Below are 27,192 nucleotides of genomic sequence, written 5' to 3' on the forward strand. Positions count from 1 at the left end.
GTGCTGAGTGACTTGTCTTTTAATTTGATTGACCTCGATACGTTGCTCTCGAATAATGAGAACCTGACGCACGAGGAACAGTGCTGTCCAACATTCCCAGTTTTTGGTTGGTGACTTCACTGTCGGGACTCACACAATATCTGCCTATAGCCCTGCTGCAGCAGCAGCAGCAACAAAAGCAGGTAGTATATTAGCTGCGCTCTGGAAAAACAGTGCTAAAGTGTTGTCCCAGATAAGCGTGTTAAGTCTGCCCAGTATTATTATTGACCACATGTTCTGAATATGCCTTTAAAACAAAAAATTCCATTTAAGTGGAAAGTGTCCTGGCTGTTTGTGCAGACAGCACAGTCTAATCTGGAACGACTCTTTTTTTAACTGGTCAAACTGAGTAAATAAATACTTATAAGTGTTGATTTGATATCAGTGTTAATCATAAAAGGTCAGGGCATATTTTCATACATTTTTGTGCCAAAATTCAGCCTCTAAACCAAAAGTTGTTTCTTTGTGTTCACTTGTATATAACAAATAATCCCCTTTCATAAATTAAACATGATACTTATTAAATGTTGTTTAAGATAAGTTAAACAATTATTGAAATGCAGTAAACATTCTATGAAATAATTATCTGCATTTATTTTAAATAAGAATATCTATAAACTACAATGTACCACCTGTCCAGGTTTTCAATATACAGATATGCAACTGGAGTGATGATATGCCCTGAAGATATTTATTAATTATACCCCCTGTTAATTGGGGTATAATGGAATCCCCTTGGACGGACGTCTATCTGTCTGTCTTTCCATCTGTCTGTGGGCGATCACTTAACGATTCAACGTTCAGCTTTCAAACTTTCAGGTATTGTTCCTTCTCATATGAGGTTGTGTATATACATTGTATCATTCTACACTAAAAATTACAAAACTGAGACATTCTATAACATCATGCTACATATTCTGACTTGCAGCATTGGGGGATATTCTACGTCACAATTGTTACAAATTTGTGTTTGACTAGACAGCAATTACACTTTTTTATAGATGATTTAGCATTTTCAGTTATATGTTAATTAAAATTTATTTTAATAGGATTAGAAGATGTTGTTTTCTTTTAACAATTTTGAAAAAGCAATATTTTTGGATTGTGTCATCCACATAACTTGTTAATTGAATGGTCATGAAAAAAATTATATGACCATTCTCTCTCTTATTCTGGTACGGCAGTTATCATTTGCCGGCATCAGTATATGCGCTTAAATAAGCCAGGAACAGAATAGCTACCTGACCCCATTACTGTGACTGAAATGTATTTTTATGTGTAGGGGTCTATAAAAAACTGATAACATTACTGGAATCTAATTTTTCTAGTTCTTACAGGACCCCATACAATCACAGTTTGGTACTCAGCAGAATTACAGGCTCTCTGGTGAGCTGGAGCTGGACGCCCAAGGACAATTCCCGAGTATAGGCGTCGAGCTCCTGGGCCAGGAATTGCGGGCAAAGCTCAACGAGTCCTACCCCCAGGGTACAGCCACTCTAACCTTGGGGCTCCACATTTCCCTGCTCAGGGGCAGAGATTATCTCATCTACAAGGTAGGTTGTAATGCAAAACGTTTCACAGTCATTCAAATAATTTTTGGTAGACTACGGATATATTGATGTTTCCACTATATGAGGTAAGGAGGGTATAACGATTTACCCTTATTCGTGATTGTGTCCATCCTTTCATCCGTTCTTTTATCCCATACTCTTGTGTGGCTGCCCTAACTAAAAACGTATTGTGCTAAAGGGATTCAATCTTTGCATTTATTTAACAATGCATGTGAACTTGTGAAAGTTCATATTTTTCTTAGATTTTTCTGACATAGTTGGACAGATAACCCCCTTTTTTAAATCGTGTAGCGGTTAACTTAAACTTTTCGCTACTAGAGGCCTGAAACTTTAGATGAATTTTGGAAACTTTGGAATCCACAGTCCATCGGTTGGCGACGTGTTTGTGTTCGTCTGTCAACGTTTTCGTTAAAGGACATTTCCTCCTGAACCACTGAACTTAATTTAATGAAACCTCACAGGAATGTTCCTTGGGTGTTCGAATTATTCGTCTTTTTATGCCCCCTTTCGAAGAAAAGGGGTATATAGGTTTAGCACTGTCCGTCTGTCAGTCTGTCTGTCACACTTTTCATGCCCGCTCTCTAATTTATATAGTTTTCATCCGATCTTTACCAAACTTGGTCAGAAGTTGTATCTAGACAATATCTTGGCCAAGTTCGAATATGGGTCATGCAGGGTCAAAAACTAGGTCATGGGGTCGAAAAAACAAATTCAAGAAAGTAATAAGCTTTAAATGGACATAATTATCTGACCTGCCAATTTATATATTTTTGTTAAATAAATAAAAGCGGCGCAAACACGTGGTAAAAGGTCAAGGTCATTCTTCAAGGTCTAAGGTCAAACAAACAAATCCAAGGGAAGTAATAAGGTTTAAAGGGAGATAATTATTCAATATTGAACATAGCAACTTGATATTTGGCATACATGTGTTTTTCATGGAGCTGCACATTTTGAGTGGTGAATCTACAGTCAAGGTAATGGCTTTTAATTATTTGCTACTAAAAATAGAGATTTGTTAGAGACAATTATTTTAAAGGGAAGTAATTTATATAATTGTAAATGTCAGATTATATATTTCCTTACCAACAATTTAAGTTCTTTTCACAGTTACTGTACAGATTTTTTTTTGATTATTTATAACTCAAATGATTGATTTGTCAAATTTTTTTTTTAAATGATATAATTATCATGTCTTTCCTGTACTTATGTGTGAATGGTATGGTTCATTACATACCTGTGGACTTATGTCCATAGATACATGATGAACTCTGGCTATGGTCTCTTTGATAAAAGACAGCCTTGGTTGTCAGTGATGTCTGACTTGGTCATATGTGACAGTCTACAGACCCCCCACCCCCTGGTTGGATTGGACAAAATCCAAGGGAAGTAAAAAGCTTTAAAGGGATATGATTTCTATACCTGCCAAATGATCAATATAAATTTTATTTCAAAGCGGCGCAGTAGGGAGCATTGTGTTTCTGACGAACACATCTCTTGTTTGAAACTACATAGCCAAGAGATTTAATGTTTATTGTGCAACAGTGTAAAGTGAGTCATCAACAAATGTTTCCAAATAATGTGTTTTGGTATTTGATATGGAGCATAATCTAGAGGTCCCCTACACAGTTTGTTTTATTAATAAACTTGGTCCTTGTGATCATTGACTGATCCTGGTAAAACCTTCATAAAAACATTGTGTTAACAGCAAAGCCCCTATGGTTCATATTTGGTCCATGTAAATGATGACATTTCTGAATTCATTGAATATAATTTTGGGATTTGTTAAGATATTTCTATATGTTTATAGGGTCCTTATCCTCACAAGTTCAGGCCCAGGAAACCATGCTTCTCAACTGCACCCAGCCACTACATCTCAACAGTAATAGTTTGTTTCACCACTTTTAGAATGGGGCTTGGACTCTTTGTATTTCGAACAAGAAATATCTTTCAAAAAGATATACGGCGTTGATTGTGGTTGTGGTTGATGAAAGATAAAGAGTTATATTAATGAGACAGCAAATTCCTTTTTCTTCGCAGTTCTATAGCAGCATCACATGCAAATCAATAACCTTGCGCCAGATTTTGTGGCTTACTTTGCATTATTAGATATTGTTGACCATATATATATTGTTTAAACCTATTTATTTTTGCTTCATTGCATCGAAAGCCTTAGGTTTATATAAATGCTCTCGATTCTATTGATAAAGAACAAAAATATACAAGAAGAATATAAATTAAATGATGATATACAAGTAAATGGCCAAACAGGAATCAACCGTACATATTTGAAATATTAATACACGCGTTCTTCGAACAGACATGTATTGTTGTAGTGGTTTTTCGGACATAGTTATTTGATTCGATTGTTAATGTATCGTGAATCATTGCGCTCCTGCTTAGTAAATTGGTTGCTATGGTGGAATAATTCTTATTACATTAATCATAAATAGAACATATCATGGAATTATTGAAAAACAATCCTTTATTGACATACCATAATTATATCGCCGAATATCTGCAATGAAGATATTTCCGGTCATGTTCACCGGGTTAAAGCGATAGAGTTTATGTAACGAGTCTTGTACTGACCACGAACTGAACTTTATACCTTGTGAGATGGAATGCAATGCGTTAAAGTGAGGTCACGATTTTACTGCTGGAACGACGGTTTGTTTAAAGCTTTATACTTTTACATATTATTTTCGCTGTTTCGAAAACAATTTTACATATTTTGGTCAAAGCAAATATCAGGATATGGAACAACAATATTTATATGATCTAAAATATACGTGATCACAGAATGCAATACGGTAGTAATAACTAAATATGAGAATGCAGCCTTTAACCCTTTGCATGCTGGGAAATTTGTCGTCTGCTAAAATGTCGTCTGCTAAATTTCTAAATTTAGCATTTTCTTCGATTTTTTTTCAAAGAATACTATCAGAATAGCAAACAGTTTGGATCCAGATGAGACGCCACGTTCTGTGGCGTCTCATCTGGATCCAAACTGTTTGCAAAGGCCTTCACAACTCGGTTCCCGCACTGTAAGGGTTAAAAACAAATGCTATGGCGCTGACAATCCTCTGGGAAAAAAAGGTGCACACACAAACCGTATTGATGTCAAGAGTTGAGTGTAAAACTGTTCTATCTATCAAGCCCTTCATTAGAGATACAGTTGTTTCATGCTGAACACGCAGTAAAACAGTGTTAAAAAGACGCAGACATGTTTTCAATGTTTTGGTTGTATGCTGAAATCAGCCAATAGAATAAATGAAGTGTATTCATTTGTGTCTAGCCACAGTCAGGTCAGGTAAGGTCAAAAGTGACGTTAAACAGCTACACCAAAAAAACTGTGTTGTTATTATCCCCTGCCATAGGCGAAGGGATTGGCGGTGTCAGTCCGTCCGTCTTTCCGTCCGGCCGGCACTTTTATGTCCGGAGCCATATCTTGGAAGTGCTTTGGTGGATTTCATTGAAACTTGGTATGAGTATATATGTGGATAAGATGATGATGCATGCAAAATGGCATTGTACACCATCTGTTAATAATGGAGTTATGGCCCTTTGTATCTTGAAAAAAATGCTTTTTAATATAAGCTTAGAGCTTTATCTCCATTAAAAGATGAGCCAGAGCCATAAAACTTGCCATGTTGTTCTCAATCATCTGGGGTTGCTTCACATTCAACACCCATAATCTTAGGTGTTAAGGTCAATGTCATACATTGAGGTCAAAGGTCACAAATTTGATGAATTATTCATTATTTAGTCATTCCTTTACTATGCATTAAAGGAATTCTGTAATAACTTTCCATAGTAAATTGATTCATGAAAAATATACTATCTGCATTTTATTGTCTGCAATTTTTTTTACCCATCACAGGTACAAATGAGTTAAAAACAATAATTGACAAAAGGCACAACAATTCATTTATACCTTTTCTGTTTGTTCTACACCCATCCATAAACAAAATTTATTTGATGGGGGATATCAATTCAACAAATTTGCTTGTTTTAAGTAAAATTGAGAAATAGGTGTTGTGGTTGTTTTTGCTAACAAATACTTTAATATTGAGGATAAAAGTTTGTTCAATATTACATTTACTATGGTTCAACTTGAACTGAAAATGGCATATATTTTTCCTTGTTTTGGAAACCTTCACTTGTTGATTTCAATCTGTCATTTTGGAAAAATGGATACTTTGTTACATTTGGAATGGGACCGAACAATAGCCCAAAATATTTAAAAAAATAATAATAAAACTGAAGTAAAAGGAAAAGGGATCACTGTGGCACAGTTGTGAGCACCTAACACAATGTCCTGTCTTAAAATGCCAAGGAAGTCTCTTCTGTATGAAAACCCTGTCTTGGTCGAAAAATTAGCCTGATTAGCCTGTGCTGACTGCGCATGCATTAAGCCAAATTTTCCCTAAATGCAGCTTTTATAAGCCTTAGACTTTTGATGCAATCAAGCTTTAACAAATTGGTAAAACCAAAATGCACACAAAACTGGGTTTTCTGCTCTTCAATAAATTGACACGAATATCTTATTAATTTAAGGGTTAAAAGTGAAACAAGTGCATCTTCGATACAAATGTTAATAAGATAGACAGCTTCACGCTCAACTCTAAAATTATGGGTTATATTGAACATCCAGAGCTTTTTTTCAAAAATGTCAATAGCATGCAAATTATATGTAGGTACCAACCAAACTAACTTTTTAACTCTTTACCAAAATCACGTTCTATATCAAATGTAATGATCGTAATGAAACTGCCATTTCTATATCAAAGGGGTCAATGTTGTTTTTGCCTTTGTGTTAGATGGGTGTTATATTTGCGGAGATCTGGATAGCAATTTTAATCACCAATACTGTGATTGTAATTGTAATTATATGCAAATGATAGTAGTAGTATAAGAAGCGTTGTATTGACTACATCAGGAATGTGCCTTATGGCTATAGCCCCCAGAAGAATTGTTAGTGATATGTGGTACATATTTACGTTTTTAAAGATATTTTTCAAGCTTACTTGAGCAGAAAATGCTCTGGTAAAAAATTGTGATAACCCTATGTCAATCAATGTGCTGGGTGCGTGTGGTCAACTTTTGGCTCGTTAACACTCTAGATGCCTTATTTGTTTATCCGATCTTCATGAAACTTGACCAAAAACTAGGAAACAAGATCAAATCTTTCAAAACCCCATGCCACTATAGGGGCAACATGTATGACTCAATCTCGATAAAAACTTAGTAAGCATGCTTATCTTGACAATGTCTAAGCTAATTTGGACTTTAGGTCAACAGTTAGAAAAGCCTTCTTACCATTCCAGAGGACACATTTATGACTCAATTTGATGAAACTTGGTCAAAATGCTTATCTTTCAATGTTCAAGTCTGAGTTTGAATCTATGTCACATGTACCCAAAAACTAGGTCATGAGGTACAATCTTTCTTCCCACTCAAAATCGATTTAACTTGGTCAAAATGCTTATCTTTCAATTTTCAAGTCTGAGTTTGAATCTATGTCACATGTACCCAAAAACTAGGTCATGAGGTACAATCTTTCTTCCGACTCAAAATCGATCAAACTTGGTCAGAATGTTGATCTTGAATGCTGCATATTGAAATCACATCATGTGCGTTCAAAAACTGGGTAACTAGGTAAAATGTTCTAAATATCATGTTACCACTCTAGAGGTTGCATTGACGACTCAATCTTGTTAAAACTTCATCTTTTTTATTTTGTCTAGACAAATTTTGAAATTCGGTCACATCTTTCCATAAACTAGGTCTTTAAGTTAAATCTCAGACCACTCTAGAAGCCACATTTATGACTCAGTCATGTTTAAACTGGGGCATAATGTTTATCTTGACAATATCATCTTATAATCAATGCCATTTTCGAAACTCGCTTAAGTGAGGTCAAAAACTATGTCAAAAGGGCAAGTCTTCTACCAAAGTTTTAAGTCGAACTAAGGTAAGTCTTCAGGGCCATCCTGACCCTTTTGTTACAATAAGCAGGATGCAGATATTTTTCAAAGAACGATATTTTGCATTGTTTTCAATTAAAGAACTTATAGATTGTATTTAAAGAAAATCGTTACATTTAATGAATATTGTTTTTTTTGTTCAGTGTACTTAAAATACTTACATGTGTATCCCATTTAAATTCAGACTAAAATGCATGTCATGTTTTCACTCTATGTTCAAAGATATCTGTCAGTTGGAGGGAGAAAGAAAGAGATGTTTAAATAGCAAAACATGCACACATTGCTGCTTCAGCCTCAATATGAATTGCAGCGGCAGCAGCAGAAGCAACAAAGCTCACAATTCAACAATAAACAGTTCCATTGACGAGCGCTTTTAAATGTATGAGACTTGAGCATACTCATTATCGAGACTCACCTGTGCTAAATGTTTTCTTTATCTTTTACTGGGTAATTACAGTTGAGCCTAGCTGTGAGATAATGCATGTGCCTTAAGTGTTGTCCTTGCAGGCTTATCTGGGAAGACACTTTCTCCTAAAATGGTGTTTTATGCCTCCGGATCTAATATAACCTTGTTTCTAAAATAGCTGCTGTGCGGCTTCAAAGCGCAGTAAGGGGCATTGTGTTTCACAATCACAGCTCTTATGTTTGTATAAAGAAAGTCTCTTCTTGGAAAAAATCTAGTTTAGGGGGACTGTCGTCAGCGATTAGCCTGCAAGGACTTCACAGGCCTATTTGAGACGATACTTTAAACACATACATTTAACCATTTTCACAGAGTGAGGCGCAATTTTGTGAATTGTTATAAATATAACATTGATATGCTGTCCATGTGACCTTTTCATAACTTGATGAGCCCACTATATCTACAAATTGACTGATCAATGTTTATGCCTTGTTATTGTTCCATTCCCTTGTTGCAATAGCAGATTATTGTTTTGCTGTAAGTGCGCTGTCGAGAGGTTTGCACACACTATTGCGTCTGCTCTCTATTTCAAAACATCTGATCATCATGAAATATGTTGATAATGTTTTTGATCATAATATCTTGACCAAATTTAGTAACCAACCAGATCTCATGTAGCACCTCCAACATATGTTTTTGTTTAATGAAGAAAAATTGACCAAATTAAACGTGTCTGCCATTTCACTCACGATCAATATAACCCAGTCTTCTGAGCAGGTGTATTGTTGGCATTCTTGTTTATTCGGTGAATGAACTGTCTGAAAACTGTGTAGATGTGACAAATAGAATGATCTCCTGCTGATGCAACTGAAGTTACATTTGTTGATATTTTATTTCGCAGGACATCATGTCAATGAACAAGACACCCTTCCCTGAAAACCTCGCAGATCTAATGAACAGTGCAACTGCGCCATATGTGACCCTTTAGAGAATGGAATTACTGGCCAAATATCTAATCGGTGCCAATCTGGGCTCCAGAAGCAGCCTCAGCCATGGGGGACAGGTTTATGAAGCACCCTGAACTTCTCAATCTCACAGCAACAGTAGATCAACATGACCTCCAGCTGCAGCCTCAGCCGTGGGGGACAGGTTTATGAAGCAATCTGGGCTCCAGCAGCAGCCTCAGCCGTGGGGGACAGGTTTATGAAGCATCCTGATCTTCTCAATCTCACAGCAACAGTAGATCAACATGACCTGAAAGGTGGGAATAAGAACTAATGATAATTAAACCCCACACACCAAGTTTTGGAGATAGTTTATTGGAGTCAATGTCTGTAAGTTGGTCAGTCAGAGGGGCTTTTTGTCTGCATAAAATGTAAACATATTTGTATCAAACCAAATCTACATTTCTCAAGGGATTTTATTATATCTTCAATTGTGTGAAACCCATGAAGTGCGGGTTGGGGTATGGTAATCATTTTGTGACAAAGCTCTAAGTTGTCATTGGCCAAGTCACTCTCTTGCACAATATTAATGTACTGACTCTGTATCTCACCATGCATGGGAATTCAGAGGCTGTGTAACTTATATTGTATTCAGAGTTATTAACTAACATTTTGACCACAGAACTGTGTAAATAGCTTTGTTTAAAACAAAGGAAGTATAGAGTCACTAGAACCACTTGAGATAAAAAATTGTCAATGCAGGAACCATTGTGAATTAGTATGTTTTATTATGACACGTTTACCAGAATATATTTTCTTTCAGCGGTTCGTGTTCAGTGTCTAACAGTATTCTAATGACCAAGCCACGTCAGCAAAGCAGCAATAACAGCAGTCAAGTAAGTTGTCTTCAGCATTTAAGAGTACCAAGGGTCGCAGTCTTTTGCTCAATACGGATTGTTTTAAATAATACCTAATGTAGTTATTGAAAATATTTGTTGATTTCCGTGTCAGATTGAAATGTTTTATAGCACAATACATCAACACCACAAATGCATATGAATGATTAACAATAGAATTATTAATGCCAAAAATCAAAACATAAATTTCTTTATATTTTTCTTCAAAAAATGTATGAAGAACTTATTAAGTTTGTTTCAAAATATATCTGAACAATATGTGTTTTAAAATATATATCTAAACATATTGATGTTTTAGACTTCGCTTTGATTTATTTTCCCTATGATTTCTCTTCTCCTAAACAGGTCGAGGATCACCCATAACTACTTGGTGCCTAGCGATGATTTTTCTGCTACCAACTTGACCTGATTATTGTACTCACGTGGGAGTCAGGTTTAAGGTCACATAAGGTTTAAAGGCTTAAATCAGCATATATGGTCATGGTAGTTAGAAAATTTAAGATCATAAAGGGACTTGTTGACCAACTCGATGAACAAGTTATTTTATATTGTTCAAATGTATCTTTTAACGAAATGACTGCAATACAGGGCATCATAAGAAAATCTACATACTTTCCCCTTTAAATGTGTAAAATTCACAATAAACAAAATTACTACAAAAAGGGCATTTACAAGAACATCGTTGAACATTTTCCTTTAAATATTGCTCAATATTTCTCAGTGAACAAAATGTATGCAGAAAGAAAAACTTTGTCTCTATAAAGATTGCTCAATATGTTTTTACTGCAAACGGATTTATTACAGAACAGGAATGTATCTTTTAACATTATCGTTGAAATTTCTCAACCATTTGCAGTTAACAACATGACTGCACAATATGGCATCAATGGCAAAGAAGAAGTGATCAGAGGGGGTTATAACGTGCAAGTCAAGAAGGCGACGTCCATGACGAGACTGGTATGGTTCGCTGTTTTATATTAATTATTTCTTTTATTAATTTTGAAATGCCATAAGAAAGTGATGATCGTTTGTTTCGTATTGATATACACATATATCTCGACTTTACTCTCTACAAATTTGTTTAGCAGGATCCGTAATTTTGTGTCCCCGCTAAAACATTTTGTAGCGAGTAGAGATATAGAGCGAGTATTGATACAAAATAACGCTTATTACTCAGTCCGGACGCAACCATCTTGACTATCAAGTAATTATCCCCTCTGTTTGATTGTCCCAAACTTATGTCGATCAACTTTCTCAAATTGTGTTGCATTTCGTGAATCATCAACTTTGTATACCACTTTTGTCACAAAAAAGTATATTCAACCTGTGTCTGCGCCACTTGTAAATTGTTTTTATATAAATACTTTGCAGACAATTTGGTCATTACCAACAAATAAAATACTTATTTATAAAATTTAGTCTTGATTGCATTGACTGTATGTTCCAACTCTAGAACATCGTGGACAAAAGGCTTTAGATAAGCCTGATTATTTTACGTGTATGACTTATTAAGGGACTCACACGTGTGACCGGTTGAAAAAGTTGAACCATTCCTGGGAGTCTTGAAGAATGTCAAAGTCAAGCTAGCATTGTCTTCAAGAATGTGTCTTGTTTGACACATGACTGACTTTATTTCCAGAAAACCCTGATTGCAAAATGCAGAGTCTGCTCCAGATGCATTTGCAGACACAGAACATGAACGGCTGCAGTCATTGTCTTCATGTTATATCATCTCTATGGTGCAGGACCCTCAGTCTGTGTACACAGGGAACCTTCGGTGAGTTAACGAGTCATGCGCATGCTTTTTGCATGGCCCCAATTTAAGTGTTAGGTGGGTAAATATAGATTTACCCTTGTCCGTCCATATGTCGTTCGATGCAACTCTCGTATTTTTTGTCTACTGTAACCTCGAAAATTATTGCTTCTTGTGTGATGAAACCAAACATATTTACCATCATATGAACTTGCCTTGCTGTGTATTTTGGTTCATTTTTGTTTGACGTCAGTCGAGTTTTGTGACACAAGAAAAATGTGGGTGAATCCGTGACCATGGTCACCAACATTTTCCTACTTCACAAAAGAGATATGAGTTTTCTCAGAAAAACTCTTGCCCAATGAATGTTTTAGGGGCCATCAGCTAGTAGACCCTTGCCTATTATCATTAATCATTAGGTACTACTTTTCCAATGCCAAAAACGAATCTTTATTAAATCCAATCCAAACGTATTAGTAGATAAAGAGGTTATATTTCACCTTTAATATGTATAATCGATGCTTATTTCATCAATAGTTTCAGGACCATTATTTCCTCTGTGGATTCAAATCAGAGGAGTTGTAACACTCTATGACAGTGCGGTTCATGTTCTTTTTGTCATTGGTATCAAAAATAATATGAAAAACCGAAATTTACTCGTATGCATTTTTCTTGTTTTTCAGACGCCAATGACGAAATCAAACCATCCAATCAGAAACACATCCTGTTGCAGCAGTTATTACCATATTGACCCCAGTCAAAAAAAGAAGCTCAGAGATAAATACTGTTTATGGTGTTCTAGTCTTTACATACCTTGTGGTATGTTGAGCACGTACTCTTGACAGGTTTCATCTTATAATTGTTTGACTGGTGGAAAATAAATGACCTTGTTCAAGTCGAAATGTCAGAATAACAATTCATAATTCAAATGCCAAAAAGTCATATCAACAGCCACATTTGTTATGTGACCAGCAAAGTTGAATTCAAAGAGACACAATAGTTTTCTTTATATTTTGTTGTGACCAACCAAGTTGTATTTAATGAAAAACAATAGTTTATGTTTTATGGGAATTATGATGCTGTCAGTCATGTTATGTTGGACGTTTTAGTTAAATATAGTATGTTACAAAATGTATTATTTGAAGCACACATATTGCAGGTATATCCAATGTCTGTGTTTGTATTATGAACCTTTCACTTCAGATTTTGATCCGGATATGGTAAATTTAAGGGAAATACACTTAAACACCGTTATTTCGAACACCGATAATCCAAAGTCACCGTTATTTCAAGGTATTGTTTGGGTCCTGATTGTGGTTCTTCTTTGTTCAATGTAAAATTTCATTGTTAATCCGAACTTCGTTTAACCGAAGAAATCGTTAATTCGAAGTGTTTATGTCGGTCCCAACACTATATTTCGCACCTTATTATCAATCTTTAATCCGAAGTCAAAACTGCAAAACACTGAGCGTAATTTCACACCTATTTTGTCTGCGCGTTGTGCGTCGAAGCTGATAATTACACCTTTGTCGCCTGCGCGTAGCATGTTAATTTTATAATGTCGTCAAAAGCCGACGACGAGGCCGACAACACATTAATGAACATGATATTGAATCAACGTGTGACCACATGCAGCAACGATGTAAGGCAGTTCTGCGAGCAAAACACGGACGGAAGCCAGTTCTTCAATTTCCTTGACACAATGGAGAAATATGTTACACGCGTCCAGTTTAGTGCTGCTTACACCAGTGTTCAGAAAGACATCGCGTCTTATTTTTAGAAAAGTTTATTCATTTCCGAAAATGTATTCATATGTATTTACATGTATGATGCGCTATGCATTATATTTTATATGTTCTGTAATTAGAAAAAAATAAAAAGAAGAAAAAGAATCGTTTTATTCCTCCGTTTGTTACAAGTAGAAATCTATTGCTATCTGACTATTTTACGTTTTTAAGTAAAAGAATTATTAAAAGTACAGTATGACCGAAACATGCGAATTCCACAATGTTGTATTTTTTCAGAATCAAAGAAGTCGTCTGTCAAATGTTTATTTCGAATTTTCGTTAATCCGAAGTTTTTTTAACTGTCCCGACGACTTCGAAATAACGATGTTGAAGTGTACAATCATAACAAAGTTATTTTAAGATTGTCAAAGCTGTTTAAATGTTTATGGTAACTTGGACACGATTGAAAATATATTGGCGTATTGTCCATGTTTCAGTTTTCTGTTTTACCAGTAATATAGATGTGCTCATTAAAATAATTCTTCAAAGAGGTTGAGAGTTATGAAACTTCAGCTTTTCAGTATATCAATCTTTCTGAACACAATACTTGTCAATTTGCTCATTCGGGTCGGTATTTGATCCAAAATCTTGTTAAGTAGCATACTATTTCAAGGGAATATAAATTAATTCTGGGCAAAAATGTTTAATCTACTTAAATTAATTGATTCTTTGTTTACCACCAGTACTTTGTTGATTTCAATTGCTATGGTTTGCTAAATAATTGAAGCATGACTGTTGTTTTATTTGGAAAGCTTTTAATAAAACTCAGAATTAAAAACAATATTAAAAAAAATAGATGAGTTTTATGAAAAATGGCACATTTTATGTTTGTTAATTTGTGTTGTAAGATCATAGACTTACATGCTCATAAGTGTTAACATTCGATCTTTGACGTTAAAGTTTATAATGCTTTATATATGCATATGTAGATTTACACAACCAGATTGTACCTTCTTAAATCAGTGAGTACTTTAACCCAGATTTCTTGATAACTGTTGATAGGTATATTTTGCCATTTGCCATTTATACATAGAGCAACTGCAAAGCGATTGTATTTTGGATGTAAATCATTCATTTAGTGTTGCTATTGTTTAAGATAAACTCACTGTTTACATTTATTTGTACACACAATTGTTATAAAACAACATTGCTTGTGTAACTGCACATATATGTATAAAAACTGTTTAATAATGCAGCATTAAATATTCTGAAGAGAAAAGGATATTTACGGCAATATAAACACCTTGTTATATGCTATGCTTTTCATCGAATGAATTTGAGCAACTATTAAAATGAATTTATTACAACGATAGTACCTTGAGATTAGAAATGAGTCAATTACAAAATAAGGGAGAGTGATGTCATATGTTTACAATTGTCAGGCAAAGCAATTGCCTCTATGGGTAATATAACAGAGCAATATTATTTGCTTAAACAAAACAAATTAAGATGTCTTTTTTTGTTAGATAATAATTGTGTTTACAACTCGATATAACGAGTAAATACATACAGAATTTCAAATTATTTCGCAATATATACTCGGCAATAAGTGAAAGTCTAAAGGATTTTGTGGAATAAACAATTTGCAAATTATTTGCTTGTTTCATGAAGTAATAGTTAAGGTAAAATGTGGTACTTATTGTTACACAAACACAATGTGTAATAACAAAATGCATCAGTAATGACATTTATTAAAATTCCTTAAATTAACATGACTACTCAGTGCTTTGAGTTTTGTAATTGTGACGATTATAAGTGAATATTCTGCAAAAAATACCTCTATACGAAATGTGTATATTTCAATAATAATGGTATACTTGTATGCAAAGTACTTGAATAGTTTTGATGTATTGCTGATAAAGAATTGTGTAATTGTACTAGTCTAATTCCAGTTTGTGTAACGTTGACCGTTCAACATAAGCTGTCAGTGGAGTGAATTCACTGGGGCCAGTTTCTGTAAATCTTCCGATTTAAAACTGCAGCATACACGTATGTCTTAAATCCAGATTTACATAACAGTGTGGTTGTTTATCTTGAATTTGTATTGAATGCATAAAACATGTTTGTTCTGTTGTTGAACAACTGAAGATAGCTTTAAATGTGTACATTGTGTTTCATTTTTAGATATATCAAATTGATACATAGAAAACAAAATACAAAATGTGCAATAATTGGTATGCATGTTTAGCCCAAAAAATGTTATCATACAAGCATATAAGTATTGGACTATATGATACTGTAAGATGAAATGTTTAAATCACGTCTTGATTTGTTCATCTACTTTAAGTAAACATTTTTCATTAGTAGATATTGGTTGTATAAACTCTATTGAAACTGCCCCCTATGAATTTTAATTGCTTTTGTAAATATATTCAATATGTAACATTATTGATAATGGTATGTTTATAGTTAAAGTGTAAATGTTTCTCTAAACTGTAACCGGGTGTCTGTTTAATTTATTGAGATGTGTTTATATTGTCCGGCTTATTAAATTTAATATTGTGCAAATTGTCGCATTGTGGTTGTTGTGATAAAAACAAAGCACTTTCCACTACTCATGTGTGTTTTGGTTTACTATTTTTACAACCAGTGTTTTGTCCGTAGAAGTTACAGTATAATAAATATTTTAGTTTTGCAATTTCTTTTGTCTTAAACAGCCAACACCATTTATTGGATGACGTAGTTGTATGCATAGGAATTTAAGCTTAATAAACGTCTATAACAAAACTTAAAAGTACATTCAGACTATATCGATAAACAAGACATATAATTTAAAAAGAAATTCGGCGTATTTCCTAACTTTGAAATACAGGTAGAAAATTGACGTGTGTGTGTTATTTAATTAAAAACAAAGGTTTGTGTATTTTTTGTGTTTTCTATTCACTTTAAAGTCGCATATCCACCGCATGAAATGTTTGAAGTGCAGGTACATTACATCAGAAAACAGTGTTCGTCTTTAAAAATCTAATTGCGTCTTGTAAATTGTACATCAAACTACGATTCTTCTAGGTAGAAAATTGAGGTCATACGGTGTTATTTTTAGCAAACTGGCAAATGTCGGTAGGCCTCATCGACAACATCGTTAATGAATATAAATCAATAAATATTGATAAAATTATAAAGCCTTACAAACTTGAAACCATAGTAACGAGTAATAAGTGTGACTGATTATGTTCTCGTTCCCGCCACGGTCAATCTTATTCTGTATTTTTGTTCTTAAATTATGTTCGTGTCGTTTTAACGTAGCTCTACAGTCCTGTGTTTAAAAGTCAGCAATTGAGCGAATTGACTAACACTTAAAACACTCACTGCTCTGTGAATAAGTTCCTGTAACGAATTGAGTTTTACATAAGCCGTGATTTCAGCAATACCATCATGATCTCTTTTTAAATGCATTGCATTGCATCACTATCAATGCGCGGGGCAGCCTGTTAGGAAATCGTCATTTGAACGCTTTCGTGTTAAGGCGAAACTTTAAATATTTCTTGACCATATATCTATTGAAAAAAGATATTTGTCGTATCCAATAATATGGCGAGTACATAATACAGTCTTAATGTGTTTACAATGAACGATAACGTTTGGTATTGATTAAAGCGGGTATATACGATTTTGTCAAATATTTATGAATTTTTATAAACTGTGTAAAAAACTTATTATATATATATTTCAATATAAATTAAAATAAAAGTTAAGAAGAACATGTGTCGAAAAATGCGAAATAAGCCAGATATTTAATTCTGAAATCGAAAAAGGCTGTACAGCCGAATTCGCCAGCATGTACATCATGCATGTACGATGTGAATGTAAAAATAGATTTACGGATAAAGGCGACTGTTGACGCGTGCGCAGAGTAGTTTCTTGTTTCAAAATGGCGCAGCCCATGGATATGAGCAAGCGTAAATCTGGCCGACAAAAAACAACAGATTCTGCGAAAAAGAGACGGAAGCACGTAGCAAATACGGCAATTAACCAACAAAGGGTGTATATAGGCCCATGTTTAGAAAGATGGACGGCGGTGAAAGACCAAAATGGTCTCAAAACACATATGGAAGTGGCAATGTTGTTGCTGGACTCGTAAGTTACCAAATATTTTGTGATTTTTATGCTTAAACGGTCCTGTGCCAGTGTTTTTTTTTTCACCATTTTGGGAACATACTCATACCCGTGATATTAAGAACTAAGCGTTCATTGTACATTTGGGAAAATAGTACAATAGTTTACACTAATAAACTTAAACGAATTTATAATTTGACATACATAAAATGAAGCAGTTGTAAACAAAAAACAGAAACTATTAAATAGTTATTTAAAATAAACAGTCATTCATTCTTTATTTTGACCATCTTGATTGCAATCATACTGAAAATTGAATGATGAAATTTCAGATTCTGAATGTGTTGTTTTTTTCCATTAAGACTAAGAAGTAAAACATATAATTAATTATAATTTATTATTATTATTTATGTAAGATTGCGTGTTTTTTCTGACAGTAAAATCATGTTGATAACAAGTTTTAAATGATTTTTTTTATGCTTTTTTATTTATTTATTGACTTTTTATGTTATCATCATACAGGTATGACGCATACAAGGTAATGCTTCGTCGAAAAAAGCTAGAACCCCTTGCCAAGTCAACACCCAAGAAGCCGGAAACTCAAGAAGAGAAAATCTCACACGGAGAGTCCTCGGAACCAGTTTCAATAACTGGGTATATAATTATAACCTTGATACATGTGTGGATATTTTGCAATTATATATATAATATGACGGTTAAACTGTAAATATTGAGCATATTTTGTTGAACTTGAATTCGCTTAATACTGCGAGTATTAAATTATGCAGAAACATTTGTATAATAACTTGTTGATCCAATTAATTTATATTATGTTTATATGACAAAAATTGACTTACACTAGGGTCTAACATTTGTACTTGTTTATATTTTCAGTCAATCAGAGATATCTGGATTGCATCCAATAAGCTCAAGTGAGGCAGAGACTCATGAAAGGTGATTTCTTTTTTACATTTAACTTACTTTTTATCAAAAACTATGCTTAATCACTAATAAAAAATACTCCAGTTCCCTGCAAATGATGTTAAGTGTTTTAAAAAAAAAAAAAACACTGTATAGATAAATTTACTAATGTTATTGTTTTATCTTACATATATTGTTGTTTTGTTCACAAACTTGTAACTTCAGTATATAAATGCGTTCATTGGAACTGTTCTAGATTCAAACCAACTGGACATCCCCAGCAGGCTGTATCCTTAGTTCCTGGATTTAGTGCCAGCTTTTGCAACCCGATGCAGTAAGTACAGAATTATATTATGCCTGGGATTTTAATAATTTGATACTGCATTGCAATTTTATTGAAATTCAATAAAAATAGAACATTTACCGTTTATTATCTGGTCATAGGAAAAAAAATGAGTAGGAATCATTCGTTGTGTTTTAAATAGTTGACTTTCTATTGGGTTATGGTATAAATGTGATGTTGGGTGTTCCTTTCCTAGAACCCTTTCGGGAGTAGCTTCGTCTCTTCTCTTTTCGCTCGTTTCTTGTCGTTACTTATACTGCTTTGGGCAGTTAAGCTTGCTCGCGTTTCGTTACACTGCATGGAGATTACTCGAAAACATTCATAATTGTATTTTGTTTATTGAAGCCAATCATGGTACAAGTTTTGGTTGTTTTCATTATTGTGTATAATTCCCTACATGTTTATAATAGTATATTTTGGTGTAATCACTTATTCTGTGTACAATCCAGTCATTTAGTTTGGGTGAATCATTCGCACCCTGTCATTCTCGTACCTAGCTTTATTAGAATTTTTTGTTTATTAAGATTGCTTAAGTTCAAACATTATATAGAATGTTGAAATCGTCTTGTTCTTCTATCGTCCCAGCCCTGGTTAGCGATCTGGAGGCTTTCGTATGCAAAAGCCAGAATAATTAATATGAAACAAAAACCCTGGTCTTAATTGAACAATGCATTTAATGGTTGAAAATAATATTATGTGAATCCATACATGGTAGGGCAAAGAACACCGGCATTTACTTTTATAAATATAGTCTAAGTTGTCAATCATCACAGTTTTACTTATTTTAATGATGTATACTTTCAGTCTTAGTTTAAGCTCCTCTGTGGACAGCTCTAATGATGAAGAAAACTCAGATTTAGACTATGAACCAAGTTCAGACATATGCATTAGGTATGTGGTATGTTTCATCTACAGAACAAATAACTTTTTATAAATTTTATCTGAGAACAATAAAGCATTTCTATTTGAAAAGAACATGATTGGAGTCAGGCTTAAAATAAAATTCATTGGTTTCCCTATCCTGACCATTGAAGTTTACCTTTTAGGTAGGGTAGGAAGAATACATTGTATTAAGCTGCTTATATTATTGTTTACTTGTTTTTTTTAGATGTTTTGAAATCATGATAATTATGTTCTTCAATTTATTAGTATTTTAATTTGATGAATGTTTTCAAGATAATTACAACACTGTGTGTGTATCTCATCAAAAATGTAATGTATATTTAGTGATCCAGTTGAAGGTGTGGATATTTCGTTTGCTGGTGAAGATTTTGAAGATGATTCAGAGACTGAGGAAGAGAATTTGGAGATCGAGGCAGGAACTAGTAAAGCGTCAACTACTGTTCCCTGTGTTATGGACATGGATAAGGTAGAGGGTTCAGTACTCAATGACCAAATGTGTTTAGCTTACAAGCAGTGTATCCATGACCTGGCTCAGACACCTGCCAGAAATACCTGCTCCAGAAAAGGCTGTGGCAGGCTGCTTTCTATTCAGCAAGCCACTGTCCGCTCAGCCCTTCGCCTTAAATGGGTTGGTACCCTAGTACAATTATGCATTATAAATATATTTGCAGTGTTGCCTGTTAACAAATTTCTTTTTTGTATTTATTTACTTGAAGTAGAGAAAATAATAGTATAAAATCTTATTTGGTAGTGGTGCTGGGGCACACTCAAGTTCACACTTAATGCAGCCTCTGGAGCTTCTCAGAAGGGCTTCATAAAGTTTGAAAAACATGCAATAAACCTTTCCTGTTTACACCTGAACCTTTTTGTGGTCTTGTATATTTCTCAGTTTAGGAATATTATTGCTTTCTCATGTTTTTAAGTAACAGTGCTTAAAAGGAACATTGTGTTCTGTATTTATTTAAGGTATGTGAGGCTGGACATGTCTGCCATATTTGGTCCTCTCAGCCAGTCTTGAAGTACGGCTTGTCTGCAGGTGACTTGCGGTTGTCAGCGGCCATCCTCTTCAGTGGAAATAACTTTCAGAAATTTGAGATGTTGGCAAGATACCTGAACATGCCGTGCATGGGATCAGCATCCTTCCATCATCTTCAGCGCCACTATCTTGTTCCAGCAGTGGAGCAAACATGGGAGGCAGAAGAAGAGAGGGTGGTCAAGGCAAGAAAATCCCAGCAAATTGTTATGCTCGGTAAATCTAATTATATTCCCTTCAAATTTAGATTGAACTCTACTCAAAGTTTTGAAATACATTCTATGGGTTAATATAAGGTACTCAAATGAAACAAAATTGTATTTATTGAAAACAATTTCAACATCATGTTTGAATAATATTTACATTGACAGTACTTGTAATTTCTCTGAATAGTACTGCAATGAATCTCAAAATATATGTTTGCTCCTACCGTCACATCATAATCATTCGATTATAATGTCTGCTTGTTGTACTATTTTGCTTTAAATTCAGCTGAAACACATTTAACTCTAAATAAAGTTAGCTTAACTAACATTTCATTGTTGTAGGTGATGGACGCATGGACTCTCCAGGCCATTCTGCCCAGTACTGCTCGTATTTTGCCATGGACAATGCTTCAAAGGAAATTATATCAGTCGTCACAGTTGACAAACGAGAGACTGGCAAATCAAGTACTCGGATGGAGAAGGAAGGTTTTCTGAGGACGTTGGAAAACCTTGACAGAAAAGGGGTCCTAGTAGCTGAGGTAGTGACTGATGCCCATCCATCTATTGCTGCATACATGAGTAAGTGTTGTTGCGTTGTTAAGGAATGAATTTTTCTGTTAATAACATTGTATGATCTTAAACATGTAATATAAAAATGTAAACATTAAAATATCATAAAAGTGATAATTTTTAAAATCATCAGCTTACATTTATTAATTAATTTAAAAATTGATGGCAAATAGTAACCATATGTATGTGCATAGACATTCATAAACCATTATTTACAATAGGAAAATGTTAGTAAATAGTGCATGCTTTTATTTAGTTACCACCCCCATTTATAATTTGGGTAAATGATTTTAGGAAATAGTCAACAGATGTAGACAAATAATAAATGCAGACTCCCTTTATACATTTATTTTAATTATTTCATTCGGTATCCAGATTACATCTTCTTGAAGCAACTTTCTTTACAATATGTATTGCTTGTAGGAAAAGACAAACCAGACATAAAGCACTCATTTGACATCTGGCATGTTGGTAAAAATTTGGCAAAGAAAATATTAAAGGTAAGGTTTGTGTTACTCAAAAAATATACCTATTACTGTTAAGATGTTATGCTTCAGGGACATATCTCATTGATTACCATACTGAAGTTTTTGACAGAAAAGCAGCAATCTTTTCTTCAGATATTTTTCTAAGGAGCTTTATCATTATACATTATTAAAATAAGTATATTCAGATATAAAGATGTGAAAATACATAACTTTTTATACCCTCACAAACAAAGTTGAGGGGGGTATACTGGAGTGAGCTTGTCTGTCTGTCTGTCTGTTGGTCCGTATTCAGTGTCCACTCTCTATTTCAAGTTGATTTCATACGATCTTCACCAAACTTGGTCATACGTTGTATCTAGATGATGTCAAGGTCAAGTTTGAATATGGGTCATGCCGGATGAAAAACTAGGTAATGGGGTCACTTAGTGCGTTTTAAACATTGAGCATGTTGTCCGCTCTCTAATTCAATTAGTTTTCATCCCATCTTCATCAAACTTGGTCATACGTTGTATCTAGATGATGTGTAGGTCAAGTTCCAATATGGGTCATGTAGGGTCATAAACTAGGTCACGGGGTCACTAAGTGCGTTTTTAACATTGAGCATGGTGTCGGCTTACTTATTCAAGTAGTTTTCATCACAGCTTCACCAAACTTGGTCAGAAGTTGTATCTAGATGATGTGTAGGTCAAGTTCGAACATGGGCCATGCTGGATCACAAACTAGGTCATGGGGTCACTTGGTTCGTTTTAAACATTGAGCATGGCGTCTGCTTTTTTTTTAAGGCAACATGCAAAATATTCTGTGTTATTGCGGCATGTGGGGGTATTCGTCACGTCTGTGACAAAGCTCTAGTTGTTTTACAAATTTTGCATTTAAAGATTTTTAGGGCATTTAGAAATGTACATAATAATTTGTTGATGTAAAGAAATATGTAAGTACTTGTACCTAACTGTATTAAATTATCTACATTCTAGGCATGCCTCAAAAAGCAGTGCTCCCCACTAAAGGCATGGTTGAAGCACATAGTGAACCATTTTTACCATGTGTCCAGCACTGCAAGCACAGTAGATGAATTCACAGTAAGTAAAATATGTTGTCTTGTGTGAAAACTTAAAGGACTATCAGTTTTTGTGAGAAGTGTACTAGCAATCTTTTGCATTCTTATTTTGTTGCATTATTTATGATTTTCAGATCATGATAGGCAATTATCAAGATACCCTTTTCATGAAGATGTGAGACTTAGTTAAAAAGTTGTAAGACAACATGTTATCCAAAACTTTGAATCCATATCCATTAATGGTGGAACATATTCTGCATGATTGGTAATGGTACATTTTAGGGACTTTGGTTTGCACTTCTCCATCATGTCACAAATGAGCACAGCTGGGTCTTGGATTGTGGTGGAGGGATCTGCGAATGCTCCCATGGGCCATTGACAGATGAAAGGGAGCTGGAGTGGCTGGAAAAGGGCAGTGCTGCACATGATGCTCTAAGAGAAATAATCTGTGACAGGAGATTTCTCAATAACATCCCATACTACCTGAATGCAAGGTAAGATTGAGACACAAAGAATATGAATTTGACATACAGAGCTCTGCAAAACTTAAGGAATTTAACTACAACAACTGGTCAAACTCAATTATATTCAATTTATTATTGGCTAATCATAATGAAAAAATGTTATGAAAGTTTAATTTTTGGTTAAGTTTAATATTCACAAATAATGTGGCCTTTACTATGCACTTTGTATTTGCATTATCAGGAGTACTGCTGAGCTGGAGACCTTGAACAGTCTTGTTCTCATGTATGCAGCAAAGCGATTTTCCTACACACCTCCAGTGTACCGTGCAAGAAACTTACTTGCTGCCTTAGACCATAATTATCACTTGCAAAGAGAGCAGAAGTTGAACAAAGATGGCTCGGCAAGGTAATTTGGCCATTTTTATATATTATATGTGCTCGAATAATTATTTTATGAAAAACACTTAGCCATGTATTAAAGAGAATAGCTTAGTTGCATGTTACACATTGTTTATGGTATCCCGATCTAAACATACTGCTTAATTATTGTGATGTGTGTTTCAATAATAAAAATTATCATGAGACCAGTAGTCATGGTTGCGTTAGTACATTTTTTAGAAAACCCCTATGTGCTCTGTACAAGAAGTTTTGAAAGAACAGATTTGACAAGTGTGTGCAAAATGTTAGGAAATAATTATTATAACTCATATAGCACACTTCACTTAAAAAAGTTTAATCTTACCAAAAAAAAAAATAACAGTGCCAACTACATTAATATATGAAAATGTTCAGCAGTGTGATGAGACCCACAATCCAAGTTAAGACAATAACATTTTTACATTTTCAGAGTCTGTCAGTCATTCAATAAAAAAAGTGCCAGGTGGACAGTGAGGCCAGTGAAAGAACAGAAGACCTATCCACACATGGCTACACTGATCAGGAATGTGTTTCAACTCAGGCTGTCGGCAGACAAACCACTGTCATCTGTGCTGTGCCTGGCAGAATCAGACCCACGAAGGATCTCCAGGAATATTGCACCTGTTGAGCCACCGTCCAAAAAAGAACTCATTGAGCAGTTCAAATCACGCTTTTCAAAAAATGACTAACGGAAGTATACAGTGTTAGTGGTTGGTGTTACCAACTTGATACTGCATTTGGTGTATATAATTCACTGCAGGAAGATTGTGAGTGGCTTGTGATTGAAATATTTCTGAAGTAGTTATTGGTAGATGTATTTGGATTTCCAAAGTGAATGTCAGCGAATGTTCACATAATGATCATATATTCATGTCATGATGTGTACTTCTGTGGTTTATGAAACAAATTTAGATTGTGCAACGTGATGTTTGCTGAAATCCATCCTTGTAAATGATGGTTTTGTTGACTGCCATTTGGAAAGATCAATAGAGAAGTAGCAGGATGCTGCATCCTCCTTTTTAGCTCGACTTTTCAAAGAAAAATGAGAGCTATACTACTCGCCCTGGCGTCTGCGTTGGTTTAAGTTTTTTATAAAGTCAAATAACTTTAAAACTATAAAAGATAAGTACCCCAAACTTAGAATGCTTTTTTATGACAACAAGGCAATTGTGTAGGTAAAGTTGCATACATCTGTAAGCATTATTTTTAGAGTTATGACCCTTTTTATACTTAGAAAAGTGAACATTTGATGAAGTTTTATGTTTAGGTCCACTTTATTCCTAAAGTATGAAAGCTATTGCTTTCATACTTGCAACACTTACTTACTATCATGTATATATATATATACATTATATATTATACAGTACATTAAGTAGTATTTTCTTACAGCCATGAATCGTCTGTCTAGCAATTTCGTTTTTCGGTGCTAGGCTATAGATTTGCTGGTTATATATGTATATAATATAATGATCATGTTACCCCTTGGTTCCTGACTAGCATTTTGCTTTTGCCTGCTAGATGGGACAACTTGGGGACTAATTAACAAAAATAACAAAGCATCGCGATGTTACTAAAAAATAATGTTTATGATCAAACTCAGAATTAAAAACAATATTAAAAAAAATAGATGAGTTTTATGAAAAATGGCACATTTTATGTTTGTTAATTTGTGTTGTAAGATCATAGACTTACATGCTCATAAGTGTTAACATTCGATCTTTGACGTTAAAGTTTATAATGCTTTATATATGCATATGTAGATTTACACAACCAGATTGTACCTTCTTAAATCAGTGAGTACTTTAACCCAGATTTCTTGATAACTGTTGATAGGTATATTTTGCCATTTGCCATTTATACATAGAGCAACTGCAAAGCGATTGTATTTTGGATGTAAATCATTCATTTAGTGTTGCTATTGTTTAAGATAAACTCACTGTTTACATTTATTTGTACACACAATTGTTATAAAACAACATTGCTTGTGTAACTGCACATATATGTATAAAAACTGTTTAATAATGCAGCATTAAATATTCTGAAGAGAAAAGGATATTTACGGCAATATAAACACCTTGTTATATGCTATGCTTTTCATCGAATGAATTTGAGCAACTATTAAAATGAATTTATTACAACGATAGTACCTTGAGATTAGAAATGAGTCAATTACAAAATAAGGGAGAGTGATGTCATATGTTTACAATTGTCAGGCAAAGCAATTGCCTCTATGGGTAATATAACAGAGCAATATTATTTGCTTAAACAAAACAAATTAAGATGTCTTTTTTTGTTAGATAATAATTGTGTTTACAACTCGATATAACGAGTAAATACATACAGAATTTCAAATTATTTCGCAATATATACTCGGCAATAAGTGAAAGTCTAAAGGATTTTGTGGAATAAACAATTTGCAAATTATTTGCTTGTTTCATGAAGTAATAGTTAAGGTAAAATGTGGTACTTATTGTTACACAAACACAATGTGTAATAACAAAATGCATCAGTAATGACATTTATTAAAATTCCTTAAATTAACATGACTACTCAGTGCTTTGAGTTTTGTAATTGTGACGATTATAAGTGAATATTCTGCAAAAAATACCTCTATACGAAATGTGTATATTTCAATAATAATGGTATACTTGTATGCAAAGTACTTGAATAGTTTTGATGTATTGCTGATAAAGAATTGTGTAATTGTACTAGTCTAATTCCAGTTTGTGTAACGTTGACCGTTCAACATAAGCTGTCAGTGGAGTGAATTCACTGGGGCCAGTTTCTGTAAATCTTCCGATTTAAAACTGCAGCATACACGTATGTCTTAAATCCAGATTTACATAACAGTGTGGTTGTTTATCTTGAATTTGTATTGAATGCATAAAACATGTTTGTTCTGTTGTTGAACAACTGAAGATAGCTTTAAATGTGTACATTGTGTTTCATTTTTAGATATATCAAATTGATACATAGAAAACAAAATACAAAATGTGCAATAATTGGTATGCATGTTTAGCCCAAAAAATGTTATCATACAAGCATATAAGTATTGGACTATATGATACTGTAAGATGAAATGTTTAAATCACGTCTTGATTTGTTCATCTACTTTAAGTAAACATTTTTCATTAGTAGATATTGGTTGTATAAACTCTATTGAAACTGCCCCCTATGAATTTTAATTGCTTTTGTAAATATATTCAATATGTAACATTATTGATAATGGTATGTTTATAGTTAAAGTGTAAATGTTTCTCTAAACTGTAACCGGGTGTCTGTTTAATTTATTGAGATGTGTTTATATTGTCCGGCTTATTAAATTTAATATTG

The 27,192-nt window shown here is 34.0% G+C and overlaps 2 protein-coding genes and 1 long non-coding RNA gene across 3 annotated transcripts; all 3 read left to right on the top strand.

Annotated features, from left to right (window-relative positions):
* Position 1: 1 nt before the first annotated feature.
* On the top strand, positions 2-13,626 carry LOC127881806 (uncharacterized). The gene is made up of 11 exons (XR_008050288.1): positions 2-182; positions 680-858; positions 1,377-1,592; positions 3,418-3,489; positions 7,820-7,976; positions 8,902-9,334; positions 9,768-9,840; positions 10,207-10,311; positions 10,718-10,818; positions 11,501-11,638; positions 12,298-13,626. It is a non-coding gene; the product is annotated as an uncharacterized LOC127881806 (long non-coding RNA).
* A 3,646-nt stretch (positions 13,627-17,272) lies between these two features.
* LOC127876201 (uncharacterized) lies at positions 17,273-18,716 on the top strand. Its single transcript, XM_052421285.1, has 4 exons — positions 17,273-17,478; positions 17,980-18,111; positions 18,352-18,411; positions 18,635-18,716. The coding sequence occupies exons 1-4, from the start codon at positions 17,273-17,275 to the stop codon at positions 18,714-18,716; spliced, it is 480 nt and encodes a 159-aa protein (XP_052277245.1).
* An 816-nt stretch (positions 18,717-19,532) lies between these two features.
* LOC127881787 (uncharacterized) lies at positions 19,533-25,258 on the top strand. Its single transcript, XM_052429934.1, has 9 exons — positions 19,533-19,612; positions 19,949-20,252; positions 20,591-20,873; positions 21,206-21,442; positions 21,857-21,933; positions 22,896-23,000; positions 23,261-23,472; positions 23,684-23,848; positions 24,290-25,258. The coding sequence occupies exons 2-9, from the start codon at positions 20,076-20,078 to the stop codon at positions 24,546-24,548; spliced, it is 1,515 nt and encodes a 504-aa protein (XP_052285894.1). The 5' UTR covers positions 19,533-19,612; positions 19,949-20,075; the 3' UTR covers positions 24,549-25,258.
* The last annotated feature ends 1,934 nt before the right edge of the window (positions 25,259-27,192 follow it).

Source organism: Dreissena polymorpha, chromosome 1, assembly GCF_020536995.1.
Source record: "Dreissena polymorpha isolate Duluth1 chromosome 1, UMN_Dpol_1.0, whole genome shotgun sequence".
NCBI classification, from domain to species: domain Eukaryota; kingdom Metazoa; phylum Mollusca; class Bivalvia; order Myida; family Dreissenidae; genus Dreissena; species Dreissena polymorpha.

What these genes read in the sequence shown, in the direction of transcription:
- LOC127876201 (XM_052421285.1), top strand. Translation starts at nt 17,273, where the DNA reads ATGGCGCAGCCCATGGATATGAGCAAGCGTAAATCTGGCCGACAAAAA. An exon ending in GAACCAGTTTCAATAACTGG is followed by an intron (nt 18,112 to 18,351) that starts GTATATAATTAT and finishes TTATATTTTCAG; the next exon opens with TCAATCAGAGATATCTGGAT. An exon ending in GAGGCAGAGACTCATGAAAG is followed by an intron (nt 18,412 to 18,634) that starts GTGATTTCTTTT and finishes GAACTGTTCTAG; the next exon opens with ATTCAAACCAACTGGACATC.
- LOC127881787 (XM_052429934.1), top strand. Translation starts at nt 20,076, where the DNA reads ATGGACATGGATAAGGTAGAGGGTTCAGTACTCAATGACCAAATGTGT. An exon ending in ATCTATTGCTGCATACATGA is followed by an intron (nt 21,443 to 21,856) that starts GTAAGTGTTGTT and finishes TATTGCTTGTAG; the next exon opens with GAAAAGACAAACCAGACATA. An exon ending in TGGCAAAGAAAATATTAAAG is followed by an intron (nt 21,934 to 22,895) that starts GTAAGGTTTGTG and finishes TCTACATTCTAG; the next exon opens with GCATGCCTCAAAAAGCAGTG.